The sequence below is a fragment of the Protopterus annectens genome, chromosome 8.part0 (assembly GCF_019279795.1).
Source record: "Protopterus annectens isolate FY-2018-M chromosome 8.part0, PAN1.0, whole genome shotgun sequence".
Taxonomy (NCBI): domain Eukaryota; kingdom Metazoa; phylum Chordata; order Ceratodontiformes; family Protopteridae; genus Protopterus; species Protopterus annectens.
In genome coordinates, this window is record NC_056741.1 from 1910394495 (window position 1) to 1910418015 (window position 23521).

At 40.0% G+C, this 23521-nt stretch overlaps 1 protein-coding gene across 1 annotated transcript in view; it reads right to left on the reverse strand.

The window, feature by feature from the left end:
* LOC122809713 (cholesteryl ester transfer protein) overlaps nucleotides 1-23521 on the reverse strand; it is an 840169-nt gene that overhangs the window by 220827 nt on the left and 595821 nt on the right. Inside the window, exons 6-7 of the mRNA XM_044081408.1 lie at nucleotides 21675-21744; nucleotides 16898-16958 (exon numbers count right to left, since the gene is read on the reverse strand). Of these exons, the coding sequence (XP_043937343.1) occupies nucleotides 16898-16958; nucleotides 21675-21744 (131 nt within the window). The remainder of the gene's footprint in view (nucleotides 1-16897; nucleotides 16959-21674; nucleotides 21745-23521) is intronic.

The following is a 23521-nucleotide window of genomic DNA, read 5'->3' on the forward strand; positions in this document are numbered from 1 at the left end:
TACCATTAATTTCTCTACAAGCTGTCTACATTTTCTCTAAATATTAAATGATTGTTAAATAACTTGTATCGATTCTTAACCAAAGTTTTTATATTATGTCTAATTTATTATAATAATTTAAACTGCAGATGTTTTTGTTTTATTTCTGAAGATTGTAAAATTATTGTTCTTAAAAGGTTTTGTAATAATTTGGAGCTTTTCTCCCCAGACCTCCACTGAAAATGGGCTTCTATCCAGTTGGACTTTCTCGGTAATCAGATGTCAATAAATAAATAAATAGGGGAAAGCAGGAATTGAATGAACTATGTAATGTTTGATTGACAATGACTGTATAAAACATTACATATGATGAATAATATTTGCAACTGAAAATATGTCAATATGGTTTGTTCTTATTTATATATATGTATGATTGCCGATGTCACAAGTTATAATTCAATAAAGATGCTTCTTGTTTAAAAAAAATAGTAATGCATTTGTCAAGCATTCCTTTACATTACATTTTGACAAACTGCCTCAGCAAAGTCAAACAGCAAGCGCTGTCAAAATTCCATCAAGTGCTGTTAAATTTGACCACAAACTGAGGAAGCAGTTAGGTAACGAACGTCTGATAATAAAAGTAAGTCATTTCTGTGTATAATCTACACTTGCTTTATAACTAGAGTAATTTCTTGAAAGATAAGCAGTACCTCTTTTTTTCTGTTGTACATTTTATTAATTGCATGATTCTGCAAAGGTTTGTTTTTAACTTTACCTATTTGTTGATATCATGGAACTGGGTCTATGACAATGGATCGAATACACTAAATATCGAACATCAGGAAAAACCAAAAACGCTGGTGATAGAAACCCGTTTTATGAGATGGGTCTATATCAGTTCATCGAAACTCTGAAGTTCGAACACCATATGTTCGAACTTCAAACCAGGAACTGCAGAAACATCGAAATCTTAAAACAGCGATTTTTTTTCCCCCAGGGAAAAAAAATTGCTGTTGCAAGAAACAAACACGTAACACAAACACACCAAAACAACATCAATCCACACACATACACTCAAAATCCTACATCTAACCCTACACTAAACTGTACATACACTACTACCTATCCACTTACCTTAACCCAAACCCTAACCCTAAGGTCTGTCACTATCGCACACTCACCTGGCCTGTGCCCTAACCCTAACTCACCTAACCCGCGCCCTAACCCTAACATCCTCATAATCGCACATTTACCTGAACCCGACCCGTAATTTCCCACCACAGTCCTGATACTCGCAAGGCCACAGAAACGGCCCACCGAATTCTTTCCCAGGGAAAGAATTCGGTGGGCCGTGGCTTTGCGGTATTCGATATTCAGCCATTTTGATGGACTGATGTAAACCCTTATGAGATCATGGTACAGTGAAAATCAGGAAATTTTCCCTTTCCTCACTGTAGTGCGATCTCGGAGTTAGTATATATATTTAGCGGGGGGGGGGGGGCGCACAAAACGTGTTTCTATCACCTGTGTTTTCCATTTTCCAGCCGTTCGATATTTAGTGTATTTGATCCGTTGTCATAGACCCCATGGAACTCACTAATAGTATCCACAGATGTTTAATTTGGGTCACTGAGCATAGTACCATTCAGTGTAATCTATGCTATAATCTATCCTCCATTACTTAGTGCTTCTGTTGTTACGTCTGAGGCCTGGCAGTCATGGGTAGACCCTCCTGAGAATTCCAATATGCAAAACATTCAACCTCAGCAATCAACCTCGCAGTGAGGTAAGCTAGAAGCATCTCCTTATGTGTAGGTGGCCAGGATGTAACACTAGCTTTTATGGATGTGCTTTATGTCATGTTTCTCCCCAGGGTAATGCAGACATTGTCAGTGTAGCTCTTAGCTAATAATTTGGTGAACACATGGACACTTTATATATTTTTTCTGTGCATCATATTCAAGATGTTTTCATTGACATGCATTGTGACTGAAATCCAAGTTATGCAAGCAGTATAAAATAAATTGCAAGCCCAACAGCTAGACATATTTCTGTAGCTAGAGTGTGATGCCACATAATGCACTAGAATCAAGTATACCTGCCCCCAAGAATGGCAGCTCCCAAAAATGTACCAGATAGCAATTAACTTAGAGGATGAACCTAGTCATTCATCCACAATGAAGTGGACTTCATGGTAGACAAGCTCTTAAAACTTAAGTCTAATTTTAATTCCTTACTTAATCCACAAACAAACAGATCTGCCATAATAAGTAAGGACTAGGCTATCATCACATTATTTCAGTTGTGAACACTGTATGAATTTATGGTCAATTATGTCCTTTTTGTTCAGGTAATGTGCTAGCAATGCAAATCTCATTTGTAAATCATACCTTTATTCACTGTTTTAGCAGACATTATGCAATGAAATTTTACAGCCTGTATTATGTACTGCAGTTGTTCTCTAAATCATGTCTGAATGCTGTTGAAAGTGTTTTATAAAATGTTTCACTGCTATGTTCTAGTTTACACACTGCACTTTGTTTAATTCTGTTTGTATCATATTCACAGTCACACTATTAGTAATTTATATGCTTTTTTATAGCAATATTACTGAAATACAGAATTAATTACCGACTGTTGATATCACTGAACACTTCAAAATCAAACACTAATGATGGCATTATTAGTAACTGTTATTTTTACATATGATGCTTGGCTGGAGTTTTGGAATCTCAAATGCCTTCTGCATAAATCCCTTCTCCACCTTCAGTGTTGGGTATTAGGAATTAAACTGATACTTAGCCGCTCTCTATCCAGATTTACTCAAACTTTGTCACTGCACACTAAGAGTATAAAATATGCCCTTACATATATGCATCAGGTGAAAACATACAATTTTAACAATCCCATCTTTGTTGATGAAGATTTTGATGAAGGATGTTGAAAAAACTTGGAGTGCAATCCCACTATTAAATCTCTTCCAGCAGAGGTGTCTCCTATCCTCACATGTCTCAATATTCCCAAACTCCTACACTCATGCCATTAATATTTTGCAGGCATCCCAGCCTCATTTCCTCCCTATCGTCATGGTGATCAGAGTTCTTGGACTCTCCACTACCAAAAAGTGAGTAACGTTCTTGGCCTCTCACTTGGGTATTGCACCTGTGATTGGTGCACCCCTCCCACCTTGGCAGTCAGCATTATATCAATGACCTCATGCACCCTATCAGTATTCAGAGTCCTTGGTCTCTCTTGCACCCTTGCTGCAATGATCAGATATGCTTGCTTCCCCTAACCTCCAGTTAGCAATCAGTGTTAACTGTTTCCCTTCTCACACAGACTGCAACCAACACGTAAGCTACCCCACATTGAGTGTCAGTGAATCAGAGCCTCCAGCGTCCTAGACGAAAATACCATTGGTGACTGAAGCAACATTTTACCCTTCACCAACCCAGGTGGTGATCAAAACAATTCCCTACCTCCACACAGTTAGCTATCACCTTTCCCCCTGCACACCCCAACAATGAGAAGAGCAATTCCTGACTCCCTCGCACATCAAAACAATGTGAAGAGAAAAGTTTTACCAACTTGCACATCCCAGCAATGACCACAGCAGTTTTTTACTCCTTCTCACATTCCAGCAGTGAGCAAAGTAACTCACTACTTGCTCGCATACCCTAGTGCCTCCCTCCATCCATGCAGGTATGAGTATGATACTCTATGCTATAAGATCCCAGAAGAGATTAAGGCAACTCCCATCCATGTCTATGGCTCAGTCTTCCTATCCCACAGAATGGTTACAAGGTCACTCTCCAAGGAAATGCAGTTGCTTGACTAATAAAATAATCTTGGTACACTGTGGCAGGCGCCCAGCTTACACGGCCATTGTAGTAATGATATAAATAGCAGTTCTTTTAGAATCACACCTGTGCAGCATGCAGTAGAGTAGGAGGTTATGTGCAGCTCGCTGGCAATCAATTTTCTATGTTATACCTAGTCAGACCTCTACTACCACCTCCCATATCCTGTCTAAATACCTTTCTACTAGGTAAAGATGATACAGGGTCACTCATTTTTAACCTCAGTAGCAACCATAACCCTTCTGATTATCCTTTTAAAGGTGATCACAATATATACGAAAGTTGAACCACGGACCAAGAAGCAAAGAAATGTCCACCACGGAACTGAGACACCAGCCAGTTCCGTGGTGGACATTTCTTTGCTTCTTGATCACAATATATCCCTAAACACAAAAACTTCTTTCCTTAGCATTACAAACAGCACATATGTCATAGTTATGTGCAACAACTCTTAACAAAACAATTAAAACATAGTTTTTTTTTATCTAAAAAAGCAAATAAGAATATCTGGTTTTGAAAGAAAAGTGACCATTATATGACCTGGCATAAAATGGAAAACCTGAGCATCCACTTTTTATTTACAATTATGCAGTTATATCATTTTCTGTTTTAATTTGCTTTAAATCTCAAATTCTTTAAACAAATAAAATAACAGTTACACAAATGGAGACAACCCAAAAAGACCTTTACAACATTCTAAAATACAACAAATTATTCTAATAACTTAAAAAATGTTCGGTCTTATTGAGGTGGGCACCCTTACAAATCAAATCTGAGAGTACCAAGTGCAAGCATATCAGTACAATTATTTTTAAGAATGCAATCTTTTTGTAAAAGCATTCTTAAGGTCTCGTGGAGTCAATTAAAAAACAATCCTAAACTTCATACATTGCACACAGGCAGGCAAGTACGCACATACACAGACACAGATGCTTAAAACAATAAGCTCCCAAACCCAAATCTATCCTTAGAAAAAAAAAATAAAACAGAAATGGAAATAAGTAAAACAAAAGTTAAAAAATAAGTTTAACAAATGTGGGCATACATTTCCCTTTCACTTCAATTTAATTTAAAAACAAAAGTATGTTCATATACAAACACACTCACACACACACACACACACACACACACACACACACACACACACACACCTGCACACGCACACACACACACCTGTGCACGTGTGCACACACACACACACACACACACACACACACACATATACACACACACACATACACACACACACACACACACACACACCTGCGCACGCACACACACACACACACCTGTGCATGCACACACACACACACACACACACACACACACACACACACACACACACACAAAACAAGAGGATGGTAAGAGAACATGTACAAATATCAAGGTGTATTTTGCAGTGCAGTTTGATTTTCCACACAAGTAGTGAAAACATTTAATGGGTTAGTGTATGTTCCCCACTGTACACTGGACAATTCCTATAATATGTCTGTGTGTGCCCCCCACTGTGCACTGCATGGACTATTCCAGTAATGTGTTTGTGTGTATCCCCCATCGGTACACTTAACAGACTACTCTTGTAATGTGTTCATGTGTGTCCCGCACAGGTATGCTGCACAGACCACTCCTGTAAATGTGTTCATGTGTGTCTCCATGAGTACAGTGCATGGATCACTCCTGTAATGTGTTCATGTGTGTGTCTCCCATGGGTATGCTGCATGGACCACTCCTGTAATGAATTTGTGTATGTCCCCCACGCTATGCTGCACGGACCATGCCTGTAATGTGCTTGTGTGTGTCCTACATGCTGTGTTGCATGGACCACTGCTACAATGTGTTTGTTTGTGTCTCCCACCCTATGCTGCACAGACCACTGCTGTAATGTGTTCATGTGTGTCCCCCATGTGATGCTGCATGGACTATGGCTGTAATGTGTTTGTGTGTGTGTCCCCACACTACTCTGCACAGACTACTGCCCTAATGTGTTTCTGTGTGTCCCCCATGTTACGCTGCACAAACGACTCTTGTAATCTGTTAGTGTCTGACCTCATGTTACACTGCACAAACTACTGATTTTATGTGTTCATGTGTGTTCTCCATGGTACACTGCACAGACTACTGCTATAATGTGTTCAAGTAAGTCCTCCATGCAGCACAGACTGCTGCTGTAAGGTGTTCATGTGTGTCCCTACAGTATGCCATACAGACTACTGCTGTAATGTGTTCATGTGTGTTCCCCATGGTACACTGCACAGATTACTGCTTTAATGTGTTCCTTTGTGCCCCCACGGTAAGCTGCACAAACTACTGCTGTAATGTGTTCATGTATGTCCCCCATGCTGCAAAGACTAGTTTTGTAATGTGCTCAAGTATGTCCCCCGCGCTGCACAGACTACTGCTGTAATGTGTTTGTGTGTCCCCCCATAGTATGCTGCACAGACTACTGATGTAATGTGTTTATGTATGTCCCCCACAGTATGCTGCAGAGATTACTGCTGCAATGTGTTTTTGTGTGTCTCCCACAGTATGCTGCACAGACTACTGATGTAATGTGTACATGTGCCCCCCCACAGTATGCTGCACAGACTACTGCTGTAATGTGTTTTGTGTGTCTCGCACAGTATGCTGCACAGACTACCACTGTAATGTGTTCATGCATTTCCCCCACAGTATGTTGCACAGACTACTGATGTAATGTGTTTATGTATGTCCCCCACATTATGCTGCACAGACTACTGCTGTAATGTGTTTATGTATGTCCCCCACAATATGCTGCAGAGATTACTGCTGCAATGTGTTTTTGTGTGTCTCCCACAGTATGCTGCACAGACTACTGCTGTAATGTGCACATGTGTCCTCCCCACAGGATGCTGCACAAACTACTGCTGTAATGTGTTTTGTGTGTCTCCCACAGTATACTGCACAGATTACCACTGTAATGTGTTCATGCATGTCCCCCACAGTATGCTGCACAGACTACCACTGTAATGTGCTCATGCATGTCCCCCACAGTATGCTGCACAGACTACTGATGTAATGTGTTTATGCATGTCCCCCACAGGATGCTGCACAGGCTACTGCTGTAATGTGTTTTTGTGTGTCCCCCACAGTATGCTGCACAGACTACTGCTGTAATGTGTTCATGCATGTCCCCCCACAGCATGCTGCACAGACTGCTGCTGTAATGTATTCATGTGTGTCTTCCATGGTACATTGTACAGACTACTGCTGTAATGTGTTTGTGTGTGTCCCCATGGTATGCTGCACAGACTACTGCTGTAATTTGTTCATGTGTGTCCCCCACAGTACTCTGCACAGACTACTGCTGTAATATTTTTAGTTGTGACTTTTCTAGCATGGTATTTGTAGAAAAAAGAACGAGTGCAAAATCTCTGACTTTTTGACTTTTGATCTGTTTCCTAGTAAAACGCTATCTAAATGGGAATCCACCAAGGTAAGTTCTAATATTCATATTTTCATAGATAGTTGCTAGGTATGCAGTCCTCAAGACCCCTGAGGACCTAATCCAAATTCTCATTTGCCCCAACGCACTTTCTGATTAAGTGACTCAGTCAAGGTCACAGAGTAGGCAAGTGAGGGTTGAGGGATAAAAAACTCTGCACCATAAAAAGTAGTTCATTAATAACTCATAGCCTAAATCCACTGCACTCACTGCCAGAAACTGTGCAGATACTAAGAAAAAAAAAACAGGTGAGAGCAAGCCCTATTGAACCTATGATCCTGAAATGGAAGCTCCCCAACCTGTGGCATAATCTTCTGAACTTAAACTAGCTGAGACAACTACTAGCTCCACATTAATCCACATAAAAGTGTGGACTCTCCAGCTGCAGAGACACTGCCAAGAACATGGATCCAGGAAGCTGTGATGAAACAGGATCAGAAAGGCTGGAAGAAGTGGACAAGACAATACCAGGAGTCTATAGGAGAGTATATCACACAAATCCCAAAGGAAAAGTCCCATGTTCATTGCAGGAGTCGATAACACTATCAGAGCTAGTCTTGAAAGAGGGTAGAATTTGGTACCCCCTGTTTATTGATGTACCATATCACTGTATTGTTGTCTGTATACAGTTGCAGAGGTCCTGGAGACCAGAAATGTTTCAAGGCCTTTAAAGCACCAATGACAGCCAACATATCTCTGGCATTTGTGTGCTTCTGTCTGTCCACTGGGTCCCACAGAGCTTGCTCTTTTACCCCTTTTAAAATTGCTCCTCACACCAGATTAGAAGCACCTGTGGTAATTGACTGGAGGGAGAGTTGGAAGGGAGAAGTGAAGACCTAAATTGCAAATTATCTGGTCTCCGCACCATCCATTCCTCTTCTTTATGAATTGCAGAAATGGAATCTGAAAAGTCAAAGGGTGTAGATGCTGCATCCAGACTGATCTGATGTACCATTGTATTTTCCTCATGTATAGTCTGGTAAAGGGAAGCATTATCATCATCAATACCATGGACCCTAGGATTCCCTTACAGAAGTGTGGCTTATGCTGGAGAAACTCAGGAACAACTGTTGCAACATTTCTACTTTGTTTGAGGGAAGGAAGGTTCTTCCCAAGGCCAAGTCTAATGGACATCCTAGGAAAATCATTCTGTGAGCTGGGGTGAGAGAAGACTTCTGCAAATTGATTTGAAATCCCAGATTTAGTAGTAGTTCACGGTGGTGCAGTGGTTAGTGTTGTTGTCTCATAGCAAGAGGTTCTCTGGTTCAATTCTCGGCTGGAGCGTCTTCTGTGTGGAGTCTGCATGTCCTCCCCATGGTTGAGTAGACATGCAGGTAAATACATGTGTGAATGGGTGTGCCTTCATTGAAGGTTGGGCATTGGGCTGTCACATCGGCACTGTAAAACTTTACTGCCAATCATAAGCGGACTGGCGTTCCGCTGTAGTGACCCCTAACCAGGAAAAGCCAAAAAACATTACTAGTAGTAGTTCCTGAACAGTTGCTAAGGACTCTTGACAGCTAGAAAAGGACTTTGCAAAAATAAGGCATTCACCCAAACATGAAAAGATATGAATGCCCCAGAGTCTGGAATAGGCAATGACTGGAGCTAGGCATTTTGTGAATATCCTTGGTGCAGTGGAGAGTCCAAAGGGTAAAACAGTGAACTGATACTGTGAACCAGACACATCAGATTTTAAAAATGCCTAAAATACTTGGCAATAGGAATACAATAAAAGGAATCTTTCAGATCCAACTTTACAATTAAACTAGATGAGGAACCTGGGTACAAGATACTGAAGTTATGACATCTTGACCTTTAGGGTCTTGACAAAAAAGGTTGAGAGCAGAAAGATCCATCATTGACCTCCAGGATCTTTCTAGTTTGGGATGCAAAAGTATCTTTGAATAATAGCCCTTGCCTAGATGGTTGGCAGGGACTGCTTCTATGACTCCCTGAGACAACATGCTGTGTGCAATGGGATACAAAACAGAAATTTGGTTGACTGGGCAAGATAGAATCCTTTGAAAGGGAGGTAGGGATTCCTATCGCCAAGAATATTCCTATTGGATTGCAGTCAGAATCCAACTGAGACCATCTGATGCCATAAGGGAGAATTAAAGTCCCTGGGGCATAGCAAGTTTGCCAGGGTGGAAGGGAGGAGAATCCTGAACAGGCAGATAGTCATGCTGACTGTGGGGGGTGTCCTTGAGATTTTGAAGCTTTCTCTTTTCTGATTAAATTATTTATTAGAAAAGAAGCCTAAGCAGGAGGAAAAACTATTATTTAGTTTAAAAAGAAGGATTGGAAAATCTTAGTCATTTGCTGTATCAATTTTTACGTTTCATTACATTTTTTGAGTACCTCAACTGCAGAAAGGTTAAACATAGTCTCCTTATTTAAAGAAGACAGTACAATCTCAGATTTAACATACTCAGGAAGGTTTTCATTTATGAAGCCAAGCAAATATCTTTAACATTGATCCAGATACAGCAGCCCTAGAGGGAAAATCCACTGCATCATCAGCATATTTTAAAATATGCTGCTTAGTCACCCCAAAAACAGTTATCACAGTAGCAGAAAGGTTAACCATTAACTTCTGCATGTTCTCAAAAGAACTACGAAAATAAAATCACCACTGATTCTAAGGGCAACCACAAAGCATTCTATAGCTATGTCAAGAATCTCAATGGCAACACCCAGATCTGCTCTGAGTTACAGCACAATGGCACAAAAATTAAAGAACCAGCTGATATTGCCAACATCCTGGCAGATAGGTTCAGTGCTAACTTTACCCCCTCTTACCCCCTCTATGCAGGTAAAAGCTGCACTCTCTAAAACCAAAAACACAGCATCCATGGGACCGGACAACATCCCAGGCTGCGTTTTATAGAACTTCAGAACGAACTGGCCCCACACCTAAGCACCATGTTCAGTCATAGTCTCACATCAGGCTTTGTGCCCACTGAACACTAGGTAAGACTGCAATCCAAATTGTAGCTTGCTACAGATCCCCCACCATATCCCAAGATTCTCACTACACCTTTTTAAACATACTGAAAAATATTAAGATAGAACCAAACACCCTAATACTGGGTGATTTTAACTACCCTGCCATTAACTGGGAAAACTACTCATGTCCCATCACCTTTGCGCAACGGTTCTTGGAATTCATAAATTCCAACGCCCTGGATCAACTAATCCATAGTCCCACCAGGGGCTCCAATATCCTAGACCTGGTCATTACCAACATGGCAAATCAATGCTCCATACCTATGGTCACCCCCTCGTTAGTCAGGTCTGACCATAAGCTAATCACCCTTAACATCCACATCCCACCCCCACCCCCAGTAAAGAAACCACCATAAAAAACGTCTCCAAAGCCAACTTCATGCTACTCAAGTCAGAAGTGACAAACTTCATGACACCCATGCAGACGGGAACTGAAAGTTCAACTGCTGAATCCTACACTAAGGCACTGTACGAGCACATCCACTCATGCATGAATTGTGCCATCCCAAATAGAACCAAAATGCTCTCATCCAAAAAAAGGAAGCCAATCTGGTGGTCCCCTGCCATAAACAAACTTTACAACAAAAGGAAGAAACTTTTGCAGAAAAGAGGAAAATCCCAGGATGCAAAAAACTCCCTTACTAGCCTCAGTAAGAAACTGAGATGCCTCATAAAATCCTCCAAAGCTAGTTATGAAAATAAAATTACCAAAGATTTCAAAGACAACCACAAAGCATTCTATAACTATGTCAAGAATCTAAATGGCAATGCTCAGATCTGCTCTGAGCTAAAACAGAATGGCAATAAATATACTGATCCAAAGGATATTGCCAATATCCTGGCAGATCGATTCAGAGCCAACTTCACCCCCCTCTCACCCCCTAAATGGCCCATCTCAATACCGGAAGATTGCCAAATTCCAGTAATAATGGCCACACAGGTACAAAACGCACTCTCTAAAGCCAAGAATACAGCATCCATGGGACCAGATGACATCCCTGGCTGTGTACTACATGAACTACAATATGAACTGGCACCTCACCTAAGTGTCATGTTTAATCATAGCCTCACCTCAGGTTTCATGCCCACTGAGTGCCGCAGAGCTACAGTTATCCCAATCCACAAGGGGGGATCCACCTTGGATCCCGGAAACTACCGTCCTATCAGTCTGACAAGCCTTATCTGCAAGGCCATGGAGCGTATTATCATGGAAATTATAAACAAAGACATTGGCAACCTTCAAACACTGGACCCCACCCAGTTTGGGTTTGTGAAGGGCCGATCTTGTCTCCTGAACCTGATTGACTTCTTTGAATCAGTCTCCAGAGCCATGGACAAGGGTAAGCTGGTCCACACAGCCTATCTAGACCTTGCCAAGGCCTTTGACACCATCCCCCACTCTGGAATCATAGATAAACTTACTAAGTTGGGTATTAATCCCTATGTCACCCAATGGGTTGCTAAATGGCTTACTGATAGAACCCACACTGTAAAAGTAGCCGACTCCAAATCCAGCTCCAGACAAGTGACAAGTGGAGTACCTCAGAGTTCAGTCCTGGGGCCGCTCTTGTTTGGCATCTACTTCTCTGAAGTACAGGTCAACACTAAGGGACTCTGGCTAACAAAGTTTGCAGATGACTGCAAACTGGGAGCCATTATTGAATCCCCAAATGATGTGGATACTCTACAAAAGGGCCTTACAGAAACAGATGCTTGGTGCCAGAGCCATGGGCTGAAGCTCAATGCCAAGAAATGTATTGTTATCCCCTTTGGGAAAAACATGTATCCATGAATTACCATATAGGTGGTAGTACACTAAACACAGAAAGTGTGATAAGAGACTTAGGGACACAGGTGGACAGTGGTCTCACCTTCGATAACCACATCACCACAACAGTCAGGAAATCCTTCTATGTGGCACACCTCATCACGAAGGGCTTTTCATCCAGAAAAAAGGAGGTCATTGTCCCACTGTACTCATCCCTCATTAGACCCATTATAGAATACAACGCCCCATTTGGTATGTACCTCTCAAGACATCTGCAACAACTGGAAAGGCCTCAGAAATACCTCACTAAAAGAATCACAGGCCTAAAGCAGATGCCCTACGCTGACCGCCTTAAAAACTCCAGCTATACTCTGTCGATATCGCCTACTCAGAGGCGATCTCTGCTTAACATACAAGGCCATGTCAAACCCAGAGCTGTTGGACATGCTACACTTAAAGAAATCCCAATCCCTCAGAGCTACACGCTCCAGGGATCTAAACCTTGTCATTACAATAAACAAAACATGCTGGAGGGATGGGTTCCTGACCCAGAGACTCCCCAGACTCTGGAATAGATTGCCCATACATGTCAAGCAGAGTGCCTCTTTGGACCTCTTCAAGAGGAACCTTGACGATTGGATGGGAGAAAGGAAATTCACTCCAGGGATCACGTCAGTCGCCCTGCTAGACAGGGGTCCAGGAAAGTAAATAATGTGGGAAGAAATAGCCAGGGAATTGTTATGGCTAGGCTTGTATAGGCCCTAGGGCTGATAGCCTAGTACCAACCTATGAACCTATGAACGGTGCAAAGCAACAGTTATCCCACTCCACAAAGGGGGAGCCAACACTGATCCTGGGAACTATCACCCTATTAGCCTGATGAGCCTGGTCTGCAAGGCCATGGAAAGTATCATCATGGAACTCAAAAACAAAGGCATTGGTAACCTCCAAACTCTGGACCCCACCCAGTTCAGGTTTGTGAAAGGCAGATCATGCCTCCTGAACCTGATCAACTTGTTTGAAACAGTCACCAAAGCCGTAGACGAGGTTAAGGCAGTTCACACAGTCTATCTTGATCTCGCCAAGGCTTTCAACACTATCCTCCATTCTGGGATCATAGATAAACTGACTAAACTGGGTATAAATCCATACATCACAAGATGGGTCATCAACTGGCTCACTGACAGAACCCACACTGTAAAAGTTGCAGACTCCAAATCTGACTTCAAACCAGTGACAAGTGGAGTACCACAGGGATTAGTCTTGGGTCCTTTCCTGTTTGGTAGCCACTTCTCTGAAGTACAGGCTAACACAGAAGACCTCTGGCTAACGAAGTTCGCAGATGACTGCAAACTAGGAGCCATAGTCGAGTCCCCAAATGATGTGAACATCCTGCAGAAGGGCCTCAGTGAGCCTGATACCTGGTGTCAGAGCCACTGCCTCAAGCTCAATGCCAAAAAGTACATTGTCATCCCCTTTGGTAAAAACTCTGTATGCATGAACTACCGCATAAATGGCAGTCTACTTAATGCCAGATGTGTGATAAGAGACCTTGGGACCCAGGTGGACAGTAATGTCTCCTTTGATAATCACATTGTCACAGTAATCAGGAAATCCTTCTATGTGGCACACCTCATCACAAAAGGGTTCTCATCCAGGAAAAAAAGGTCATTGTTCACCTCTACTCTGCACTCATTACACCCATTATAGAGTACAATGCCCCTTTTGGAAGGTACCTCACAAGACATCTGCAGCAGCTGGAAAGGCCACAGAAGTACCTCACAAAGAGGATTATGGGCCTCAAACAGATGCCCTACACTGATTGTCTCAAAAAACTCCAGCTTTACTCTGTAGCATATCGCCTACTCTGAGGTGATCACTGCCTAACATACAAAGCTATGTCAAACCCAGAGCTGTTGGACATGCTACACCTAAAGAAATCCTAACCTCTCCGAGCTACATGGTCCAGGGACCTAAACCTTGTCACTACAATAAACAGAACATGCTGGAGGGATAGATTCCTGTCCCAGAGACTTCCTATACTCTGAAACAAGCAACCCATCTATGTCAAGCAAAGTTCCTCATTAGCACTCTTCAAGAAAAATCTTGATGAGTGGATGGAAAATGGGAAATGCACCCTGGGGATCACTTCTGTGGCTCTGCTCAACAGGGGCACAGTAAATTAACTTTCTTGGGTGGCGTAAGCCAGGGAACCTTGTTGACTAGGCTTACTTAGGCCCTTGGGCTGATAGCCTAGTACCTACCTATGAACCTATGAACCTATGAGATAAGCAAACACTTAGCATGTGAGTTTGACAGTTCAAAGTTTTAAAAGATAAAGTACAAGAAAAATGTGTTTTCTTTCCCAACTTATCCATTGCTTTCCCATACTTATTAGTAGGAATAGGATTGGTTCCAGTACACTGTTTAGCTGCATCAGATTTGGATAAAATAATAAGTGCTGGATCTGCTTTAGGGTAAGAGCACAGGTACTTACATGCCTGGGGTACCTTGAATACCCTGTCATACCTCTTAGGGGTCAAAAGTTGTGCATCAGGAAGGCTTCATGCAGTATGAAAAATATTCTCTAAAGCATGCAATTTAGGAGGTATAGTTGCAGCCTTAAGCATCTGTAACAAATCATGATACACTTTTTGTGCCATAAGAAGTTTATTCTAATTCCACTGAAATGCCTTTCTTATTGGATAAATTTCATTGAAAGAAATTTCTTCAGCAGGGAAATCTGAAGTACTACTGTCCTCAGATCAGAATGCTCAGACTGAGAAGAAGCTCCAGAGGTATAATGTTCGCACTGTATTAACAGCTCAGATCAATTTGTTTCTTAGTAAAAACAGAACATCTGGCATGGTAATTACAATTTTAGTCATACAATGAATAAAATATGAAAGCTTTCCTCAACAGTGACTTATCTACCCAGTTCCTGAAGGGTCTCTAACTAAATGACCGAATCATGCGGTTCACCGAAGAAGCACTAACTTTGGCAGAAAAAGCAATTTGGCATTCCAACTGCCTTTTTTATGGAACACAACAAACACTCCAGGCAATTGGAGCACTTGGAAAGCATTCAAACCTTTGGAAAGCTGGCCAGTTCAAGGGGTAATACCCAAATAACTTAGGCTACTGCAATAGTGATCTATGTGTGGACATGCATGTTTTGCTTAAGTTTGTTTTCCTACAGCTGTTATTACAAGTTGTGCCTCTAGCCTGCATCATGGCCAAAATACTTATTTGGACCAGTTCACTTACCTGGTTAATTAGCAAACAAATGAACAAATATGAACAATCATCATTTCCAGGTACATGTACAGGTGAAGCACCCACTCCTAGAGACATTTACTTAACACTCTGTGGGTAATGATAGACCTCCAAGATCCATAAGTAACACTCTTGAGTGCCAGTTTATTATACTGGGCTGATTCAGCACAATGCAGTTCATTCAGCTCATTCTGGTGATTGCCATTTCATTAGATATCATTTCATTGAAACTGTATTTGATGATGTGCCGTGACCCTATCTTGTATGGAGTTTTAGTGTTAATATATTTCAAAACCAAAAGATATTTATTACCTGTTTTCTTTATTGAAATGTTTACATCTGTCCATTAAAAAGGAAATATAAACAACTGTCTGTTATTATTACCTTTTTATAAAATAAACAACATGTATTTGCACCCTAACCATCACTTATTTTGTGGATGACAATACGCTGAACAATTTTTGATGTTTGCAGTAATTTTTCTATGTCTATTCTCTTAAATGATTCACATTTGCTTATCAAGAGCTGCGTGGGTGAATTTTTTATGCCTTTTTGGCAATATAAAGATTTTAGTCAAATGTCTTGTCATTTTATAAATATTTTGAAGTGGAACAACTGTGGGCTCACAGTACTTACTATCTTGCTCATTTTAGATTAGATAGAGTATATTCAACTCCATCCAAAGACAGATGCTACAGAGAATGGGGACATCTCCCATAAAAAAGAGTGTATCCTACTTCTGCCAAAGGCAGATGCTGCAGAAAACGGTGACATCTCCCATAAAAAAGAGTGTATCCTACTTCTGCCAAAGACAGATGCTGCAGAGAACGGTGACATCTCCCATAAATGGGTTTATCCTGCAAAAGACAGATGCTGCAGAGAATGGAATATTCCATTTCATATGGAACTAGTTTAAAAGAAAGCTTGATGCACTTGTTATGTATGGGTTATCAGCTATTCTTGTTTTCTCTTGTTATGTATGGGTTATCAGCTATTCTTGTTTTCTCTTGTTATGCATGGGTTATCAGCTATTCTTGTTTTCTCTTGTTATGTATGGGTTATCAGCTATTCTTGTTTTCTCACTGAGATGATACGTTGCCTAAATTTCCATTTCTATATTTATCATGTCTTGTTATAGTAAAATTCAGTTTATTTCGGAGAATGGGTCCCCACTAATTCTTTATATTAATGACTTAGTTAGATCCGAGTTAGATTTGCAAAATCTTATGATTTGATCTAGCTTTCATTTTGGAACTTGGCATTCGTTTCTTTGTTATCATCACTGCAATCCTGTTACCATTCATGATTTTTAGACTTTAAGTTATGCCAATTAAGTGATGATTCCAACATATATGAAATTGTTTTGTGATTTCCACCACCCATGTATTACAGTTTTTCTGTATGGCAAATGTAATATTTCATTTTAATTTTTCATATATGAAACATACCTGCCTACTTGTGACGATATCAGAGGGTATTTTTCAGTACATTTTTAAAAGAACACAGATATTTTAGAACAAAAATTTCTATATTGCTTACCTGCTCTTTCCTGAATAAAAGCTGCAAGTAGGTTTGCAACATAATTAATTTCTTTACATATCTAAAAATAAAAAGTGAAGACAAATCGAAATGAAACTCATATATTCACTTAAATACATTATATGACAATTAGAAATTAGAAACATGTACAGCAACAGCATATGTAGCTGACAACATTGCTTCAGTAGTACTAGTACTATTATCTGGTTACATGCATACGCATATTTGATGTGCACATAAACTATTTTGTGGTATTTAAACTCTTGTTTTATCAATGGGTCATTCTGCCAAATGTTACAATACTAACAATTACTTAGTGGTCCAGGATGAATGGGTGGGAAGCCCACCATTCACCTCCCATACAGGGTATTCATCCCTTTCACCCTCTTTACTTGCTATAATGTTCACTGAGGTTGTACAATCTCCAGGAAAATTTGCAAAGATAGTGAAATGGTGCTCCAGAAAGGGGCAGTTACTATTTATGTTTTAATGTGATATACAGCATACACATATATGCTGATGCATGCCCACGTATACAAATGTGCATTCACATACAAACGTGAGTGTGTGCACAGACAGAAATGCAAACGCTTTTTAGGTTTAGTGTGTATTTGTTGATTCCCATGGCAGAGAAGCAATTACAGCTATATTACAACACCACAGAAGCCAAAACACTGAATAACACTATGGCAGAATATGAAAGTGCATACGTCAGACATCTACAGCACTGTTTTATTTTTTTTTGGTTCAGTGAAGCAGTTTGAGATAAGTATGGCAGTGCCTTTTGGGCTGACATTCTCTGAAGGATGACACAGATAACATGTCCTTGCTAGTGTTTACTGGGTCATTTTATACCATCCCATTACAGAAGGTTGAGGAATAAGTTAAGCACTGTCTTCATGCATAAAATATTATGAACAGCATCAGAAACTGACTAGCAGAAAATATGCAATGAATGTTGGTACTATGCTTTCAGAGGGTAAGAGAGTTAAATAGCAGGATGCTAAAAGGTTTTAAAGGTATGCAAGTTTTGAGCAGTCATTGAACCCCCATATGACTTAGCCTTCCTGCAGGGAGGTTTGCCTTAAATAGATAATTGGTGCCAAAATCTTGGGCTGATGTTGTACGAAAGTCCTTCTATACTGCACAGCTTACAAACAAGGGATTGTGTCTAGATCCAGGGATGTCATTGCCCCTCATTACCCAGCCCTCATTAGGCCTGTCATTGAATATAATACTCCCTCTGGCATCTATCTGGCCAGACACATTCAACAACTGGAACACCCACAGAGATACCTTACTAAAAGGATACAAGGCCTAACAACATCTCCTACATGAAACAAGTCAAAGCCCGGTCACTATACTAGGTATCCTACAGACTGATAGGAGTTGACCTGTGTCTGGCATACAAGGTATCCTCCAAACCATTACTGATAGATTTACTGTACATTAGCAAATCAAATAGCACCAGAAATACTTGCTCTAGGGATCTAAATCTGTTCTGCAATGGGATAGGTATAGCTTGCGGAGGATATTGCTGCTGAGGAATGTACTTCCTTTCCACATAAAGCACAGTTCATCCCTGTCCATTTTCAAGACCAACTTAGATCTATGCATAAAAAACAGAAACGTTACCCCAGGACTGCCCCCTGTACTACTAATGGACAGAGACAGCTCCTAAATGCTTTATCTCACACACATGTTCCTGCAAATTATCTGTGGTATGATCCCAGTTATTCTCATTAGGGGTAATATATAATTGTTGAACATAGGATGGGCAAACAAATCTATAACCAAATGGAATAGGTTATTTAGAGCACAAAAAGAGAAACTGGCTAGGCTTATAATGACCTGCAAGAGCACCTAGCCTAGTACTTACCTATGAACCTATTTGGGGGACACAGTTTTAACGTTTATATAGGAAATGTTGTACAATATCTACAAATATGTGTTGGAACAGACTTTTAAGTCAGAGAATGAAGGGCCTATGGAAGGTAAGAGATTGCTGTAGTACTTTGTAGTTCATGTACAATGAGAAAATAAGTCTACAGTGAAAGGATCATCAAAATATAGATGCTAATATGGACATAAATATAGACAATGCTGTGGCTAAGTAGATTCTACTGATTTCTGATTATTTTTAGAATGCTGTCATGCTGAAGTTTTAAGGAATTGTCCTGTTAATTTCATGAAATTCACAAATTCATTTACAGTGGATATAAAAAAATGTACACACCCATGTAAAAATGTCAAGTTTTTGTGATATATAAAAAATGAGACCACAATAAATAATTTCAAAACTTTTCAAACATTTAATGTGACCTATAACCTGTACAATTCAATTGAAAAACAAACAAATCTGTTAGGGGAAAAAATATAAAAAATAAAAAAAGTACAATAAGCTGGTTGCATAAGTGTGCACACTCTTAAACTAATACTCTGTTGAAGCACCTTTTGATTTAATAACAGCATTCAGTCTTCTTGGGTAGGAGTCTATCAGCATGGCACATCTTGACTTGGCAATATTTGCCTACTCTTCCTTGCAAAAGCACTCCAAATGTATCAGATTGCAAGGGCATCTCTTGTCCACAGCCCTCTTCAGGTCACCCCACAGATTTTATATTGGATTTAGGTCTGGGCTCTGGCTGAGCCATTCAAAAACTTAATTTTTTTTCTGGTGAAGCCATTCTTTGTTGATTTGGATGTATGCTTGGGGTCATTGTCATGTTGAAAGGTGAAATTCCTCTTCATCTTCAGCTTTCTAGCAGATGCCTGAAGGTTTTGGGTCAAAAGTGACTGGTATTTGGAACTGTTCATAATTCTCCTCCACCTTGTTTAAAGCCCCAGTTCCAAGTGAAGATAAGCAACCCCAAAGCATGATACTGCCACCACCATGCTTCACCGTGGGGGTGATGTTCTTTTGGTGATGCAAAGTGTTGTTTTTGCACGAAACGTACTTTTTGGAATTGTGGCCACAAAGTTCACCCTTGGTCTCATCAGACCATAACACATTTTCCCACATGTTTTTGGGAGACTTGATGTATTGCTTTGCAAGTTTTAGACGGACTGAGATGTTTTTTTGTGTAAGAAAAGGCTTCCATCTTGCAACTCTACCCCATAGTCCACACATATGGAGAATGTGGGAGATTGTTGTCACATGTAGTACACAACCAGTACTTGCCAGAAATTCCTGCAGCTCCATCAGTGTTGCTGTAGGTCTCTTGGCAGCCTCCCTGACCAGTTTCTGCCTTGTCTTTCATCAGTTTTGGAGGGACATCCAGTTCTTTGCAACATCGCTGTTGTCCCATATTTTCTCCACTTTTTAATAACTGTCTTCGCTGTGTTCCATGGTATATCCAATGCTGTGGAAATTTTTTTTGTACCCTTCTCCTGACTGATACCTTTCAGCAATGAGATATCTTTCATGCTTTGTAAACTTTCAGCGAGCCATGGCTTTTGCTGTAGCAGGCAACTGAGTAAATGTCAGGAAAATCCTACTAGGACAGCTAAACTTTATTTGGGGTTAATCAGAATCTCTTTAATTTATGGCAACTGTGTACCCAAGAAGACCAAATGCTGTAATTATATCAAAAGGTGCTTCAACAAAGTATTAGTTTAAAGGTGTGCAAACACAACAAAGTATTAGTTTAACAGTGTGCACACTTATGCAACCAGCATATTGTACGTTTTTTATTTTATATATATTTTCCCCTAACAGATTTGTTTGTTTTTCAATGGAATTGCACAGGTTATAGGTCACATTAAAGGTGAGAAATTTTTGAAATGATTTATTGTGGTCTCATTTTTTTATATCACAAAAACCTGGCATTTTAACAAGGCTGTGTACACTTTTTATCCACTGTAATTGTTTTTCTGGACATTAATGATAAATGGATTTGTAGTATTACAGCTGGTGTTTGGTGGCTTTAAAACACAGTGCACTAATGGTATCTGTCGTGCTCTTCTGTGGGTGATTTCCTGATTTGTATACTTCTGAGTTGAGAGTGCGTTTCCTAAAATGCTATATTATGCAACACTACTTATAGTCGTTCAGAGAGCAGAAATAAAGAAAAATGACCTTGTCTCCATCCTTGCCCTACGGAAAGTCCTAGCAGAGTTTCCCATCACTATTTTTCCCCAGCTGATCAGTAACTGCAGCTACAGTATTCCAGATATGATCTGATTGAAGGCATAGCTTTCAAACTGTTATCTCCAGAATCTGGAACAAACACAAGCATAATCCGGGACAATGGCCCTAAATCTGGAATACTTGACCACAGTGGCTCGACAAACTTAAAATGTTCACAGAATAAATCATGAAATTAACATGCATTTTCTGAACTAAAATAAGTCTGTAACTTTAAAGACTATAATTTTGAATTAGTCAACAAATGTTCTCAGAAGAGTTATCAGTTTTAAGACATAACACAATATTGATAGAAATTAATGTAAAGTAAAAAATACATCATCCTTTCCCACTTCAGGCCTGAAACCATGACAGGTTTTGCATGCTACTAGTCAAAGCAATAAAGCTGAATGAAAAAAAAACCTTAGTAAGGATCAACATGTATAAAGTGACCTAGAGGTAAAGTAACCTAGAGTTTTTTTTTTCTTAACAACTATGCCAATCAAGCAATGTGCAGAACGATTTTTTGTGAGTGATCCATGGTGCAGATATTTTTTGTGTTTTATTCTTTCGATTATAAAATGTTTTAATTTGCATTCAAGATGTCAGTCTTAAAGCACAGTTACTGTTCAACTCTCTTAAATTCCTTACCTGCCTCTTGATGGCAAATTTAAGAGTGAAAGTGATGAAATCTGTAAACAACTGTTTCAACCATCCAGGCCTGTTACAGAAAACGAAAGAGAAAGTATAGCAGTGAGAACAAAACGGAAGAAAAAACAGTTCCACAGAATACAAGCTATTTCTCAGATTGCATTGGTGCATAACTTCACATAATGAACCTGCAGAAATCTGTAATAAAATAATTAAAGGATGACTATTGTTATTATAGTTTGCATCCAATAAAATTATAGACTTCCTAAAGTATTACTATGTGTGAGTTTCTGCTGTGGAGCCCAAGGCCTGCAGACTTCTGTTTATATTGAGAGAATGCATTGGAGGATACAACATTATGTTTGTTACTCAGTCAAATGATTGTTTCTCATCTCCATAGCTTTTGTTGAAAATATTTCCCTTGCAGCAGATTTGACATCTGCTCTTTCTTTAAAAGAGCAAAGATGTAAAGCCAATAATATTTATTTAACATACTTTTTTATTATATAGTATTATTTTTATATATTTACATTACATTTGCTTGATAGCAATACTCTACATATAGAGTACTCTAAGTGCAATCAATATTCTGCCTCTGCTCCATCCCATTGTCTCCCAAATGCCTTCTGCACCACTCCCATGCCATTTCGTAACCCTCCTTAGATTTCCTTTCCACCATGCCATTTTGATAATCCATTCCATGGCACCACAGCCCTCTCTATGAGGAAGTATTTTCACTGCTTCATGGTGTAGTTGGTTCTTACAAGTTGAACTTGGTAGCTATACCCACTCCATATTTCCTTTTCAGGACAATCATTTCACTTCTCCTCAAAATAATCTTGAACACCTATATTATGTCCTTTGAGTCTTCTTTTCTCAGCTAAGAAGAATTCTAACTTCTCTAGTTTCTGGTTGCATCCTTTCCCATTTATCCCCCATACTCTTCTACAGCTTTCCTCCCTCCGTGTATGTCCTCCAGTACTGCATTTAGCATTCTGGGTATGGCTTAAACCTGACTAGTGCGTGGTGGAGTGGAAGCATTGATTCTATCAAGTCAACCCATATGTCAGAACTCAAAGGAACCAAATAGCTAAAAACGAATCCTTGAAACTTAAAAAGGTGAAAAAAATAAACTGTAAGCATTTCGTGCAGAGGGTAAGGCTTTCTGCACCCTTCAATAAAGGGGGCAAGCCCTTCACACCCCAAAGTTATATATACAAACTCCACAGTCACACAAACTTGAAGATAGGAGAACTCACCGAAAACAAAGGGAATCACTGCCTGTGCTCACTTACAAATTTCACTGACAGTGATTTCCTATGGAAAGCAAGTATTGCTGTTGTGCTCCTTTCAGGTAAATTGATACTAGAAGCATTATTCCTGTTTCTAGATTCTCTTTCCCTGAGGAGATACCGCAGCATTCTGCTTATTGCTGCCACTACCCTCTCACTTTGCTCCTGGTGGTACATTCCAGGCGGGATCAAGACTTAGTATTCCTTTTCTCTTTTGTCATCAGTTCTAGTCCTCCACTTGATATTGTACACTAGGGTTACTGTCATTTATGAACAGTACTTTGCACGTGCTTGAATGATCTGTAGCTACTTTTCAGCCCATTTTGTCAACCTTTCCAGATTTTTCTTTAGACTCCTCCTGCCATCCTCCAGTGCTACATTGATCAATTCATTATGATTTCTTCAGTAACATTTGGACAAAGCTACAATCAGATGAACAAAACAAGTCACAGGTTTGTTCAGGCAAAAAAAAAAAAAGAGAACAAAGGAAAAAAGCTATTTTTGATAGGGAGGCAAGCTTAGATGCATCTCCTAGGTGGGGACGTCACCCCCACA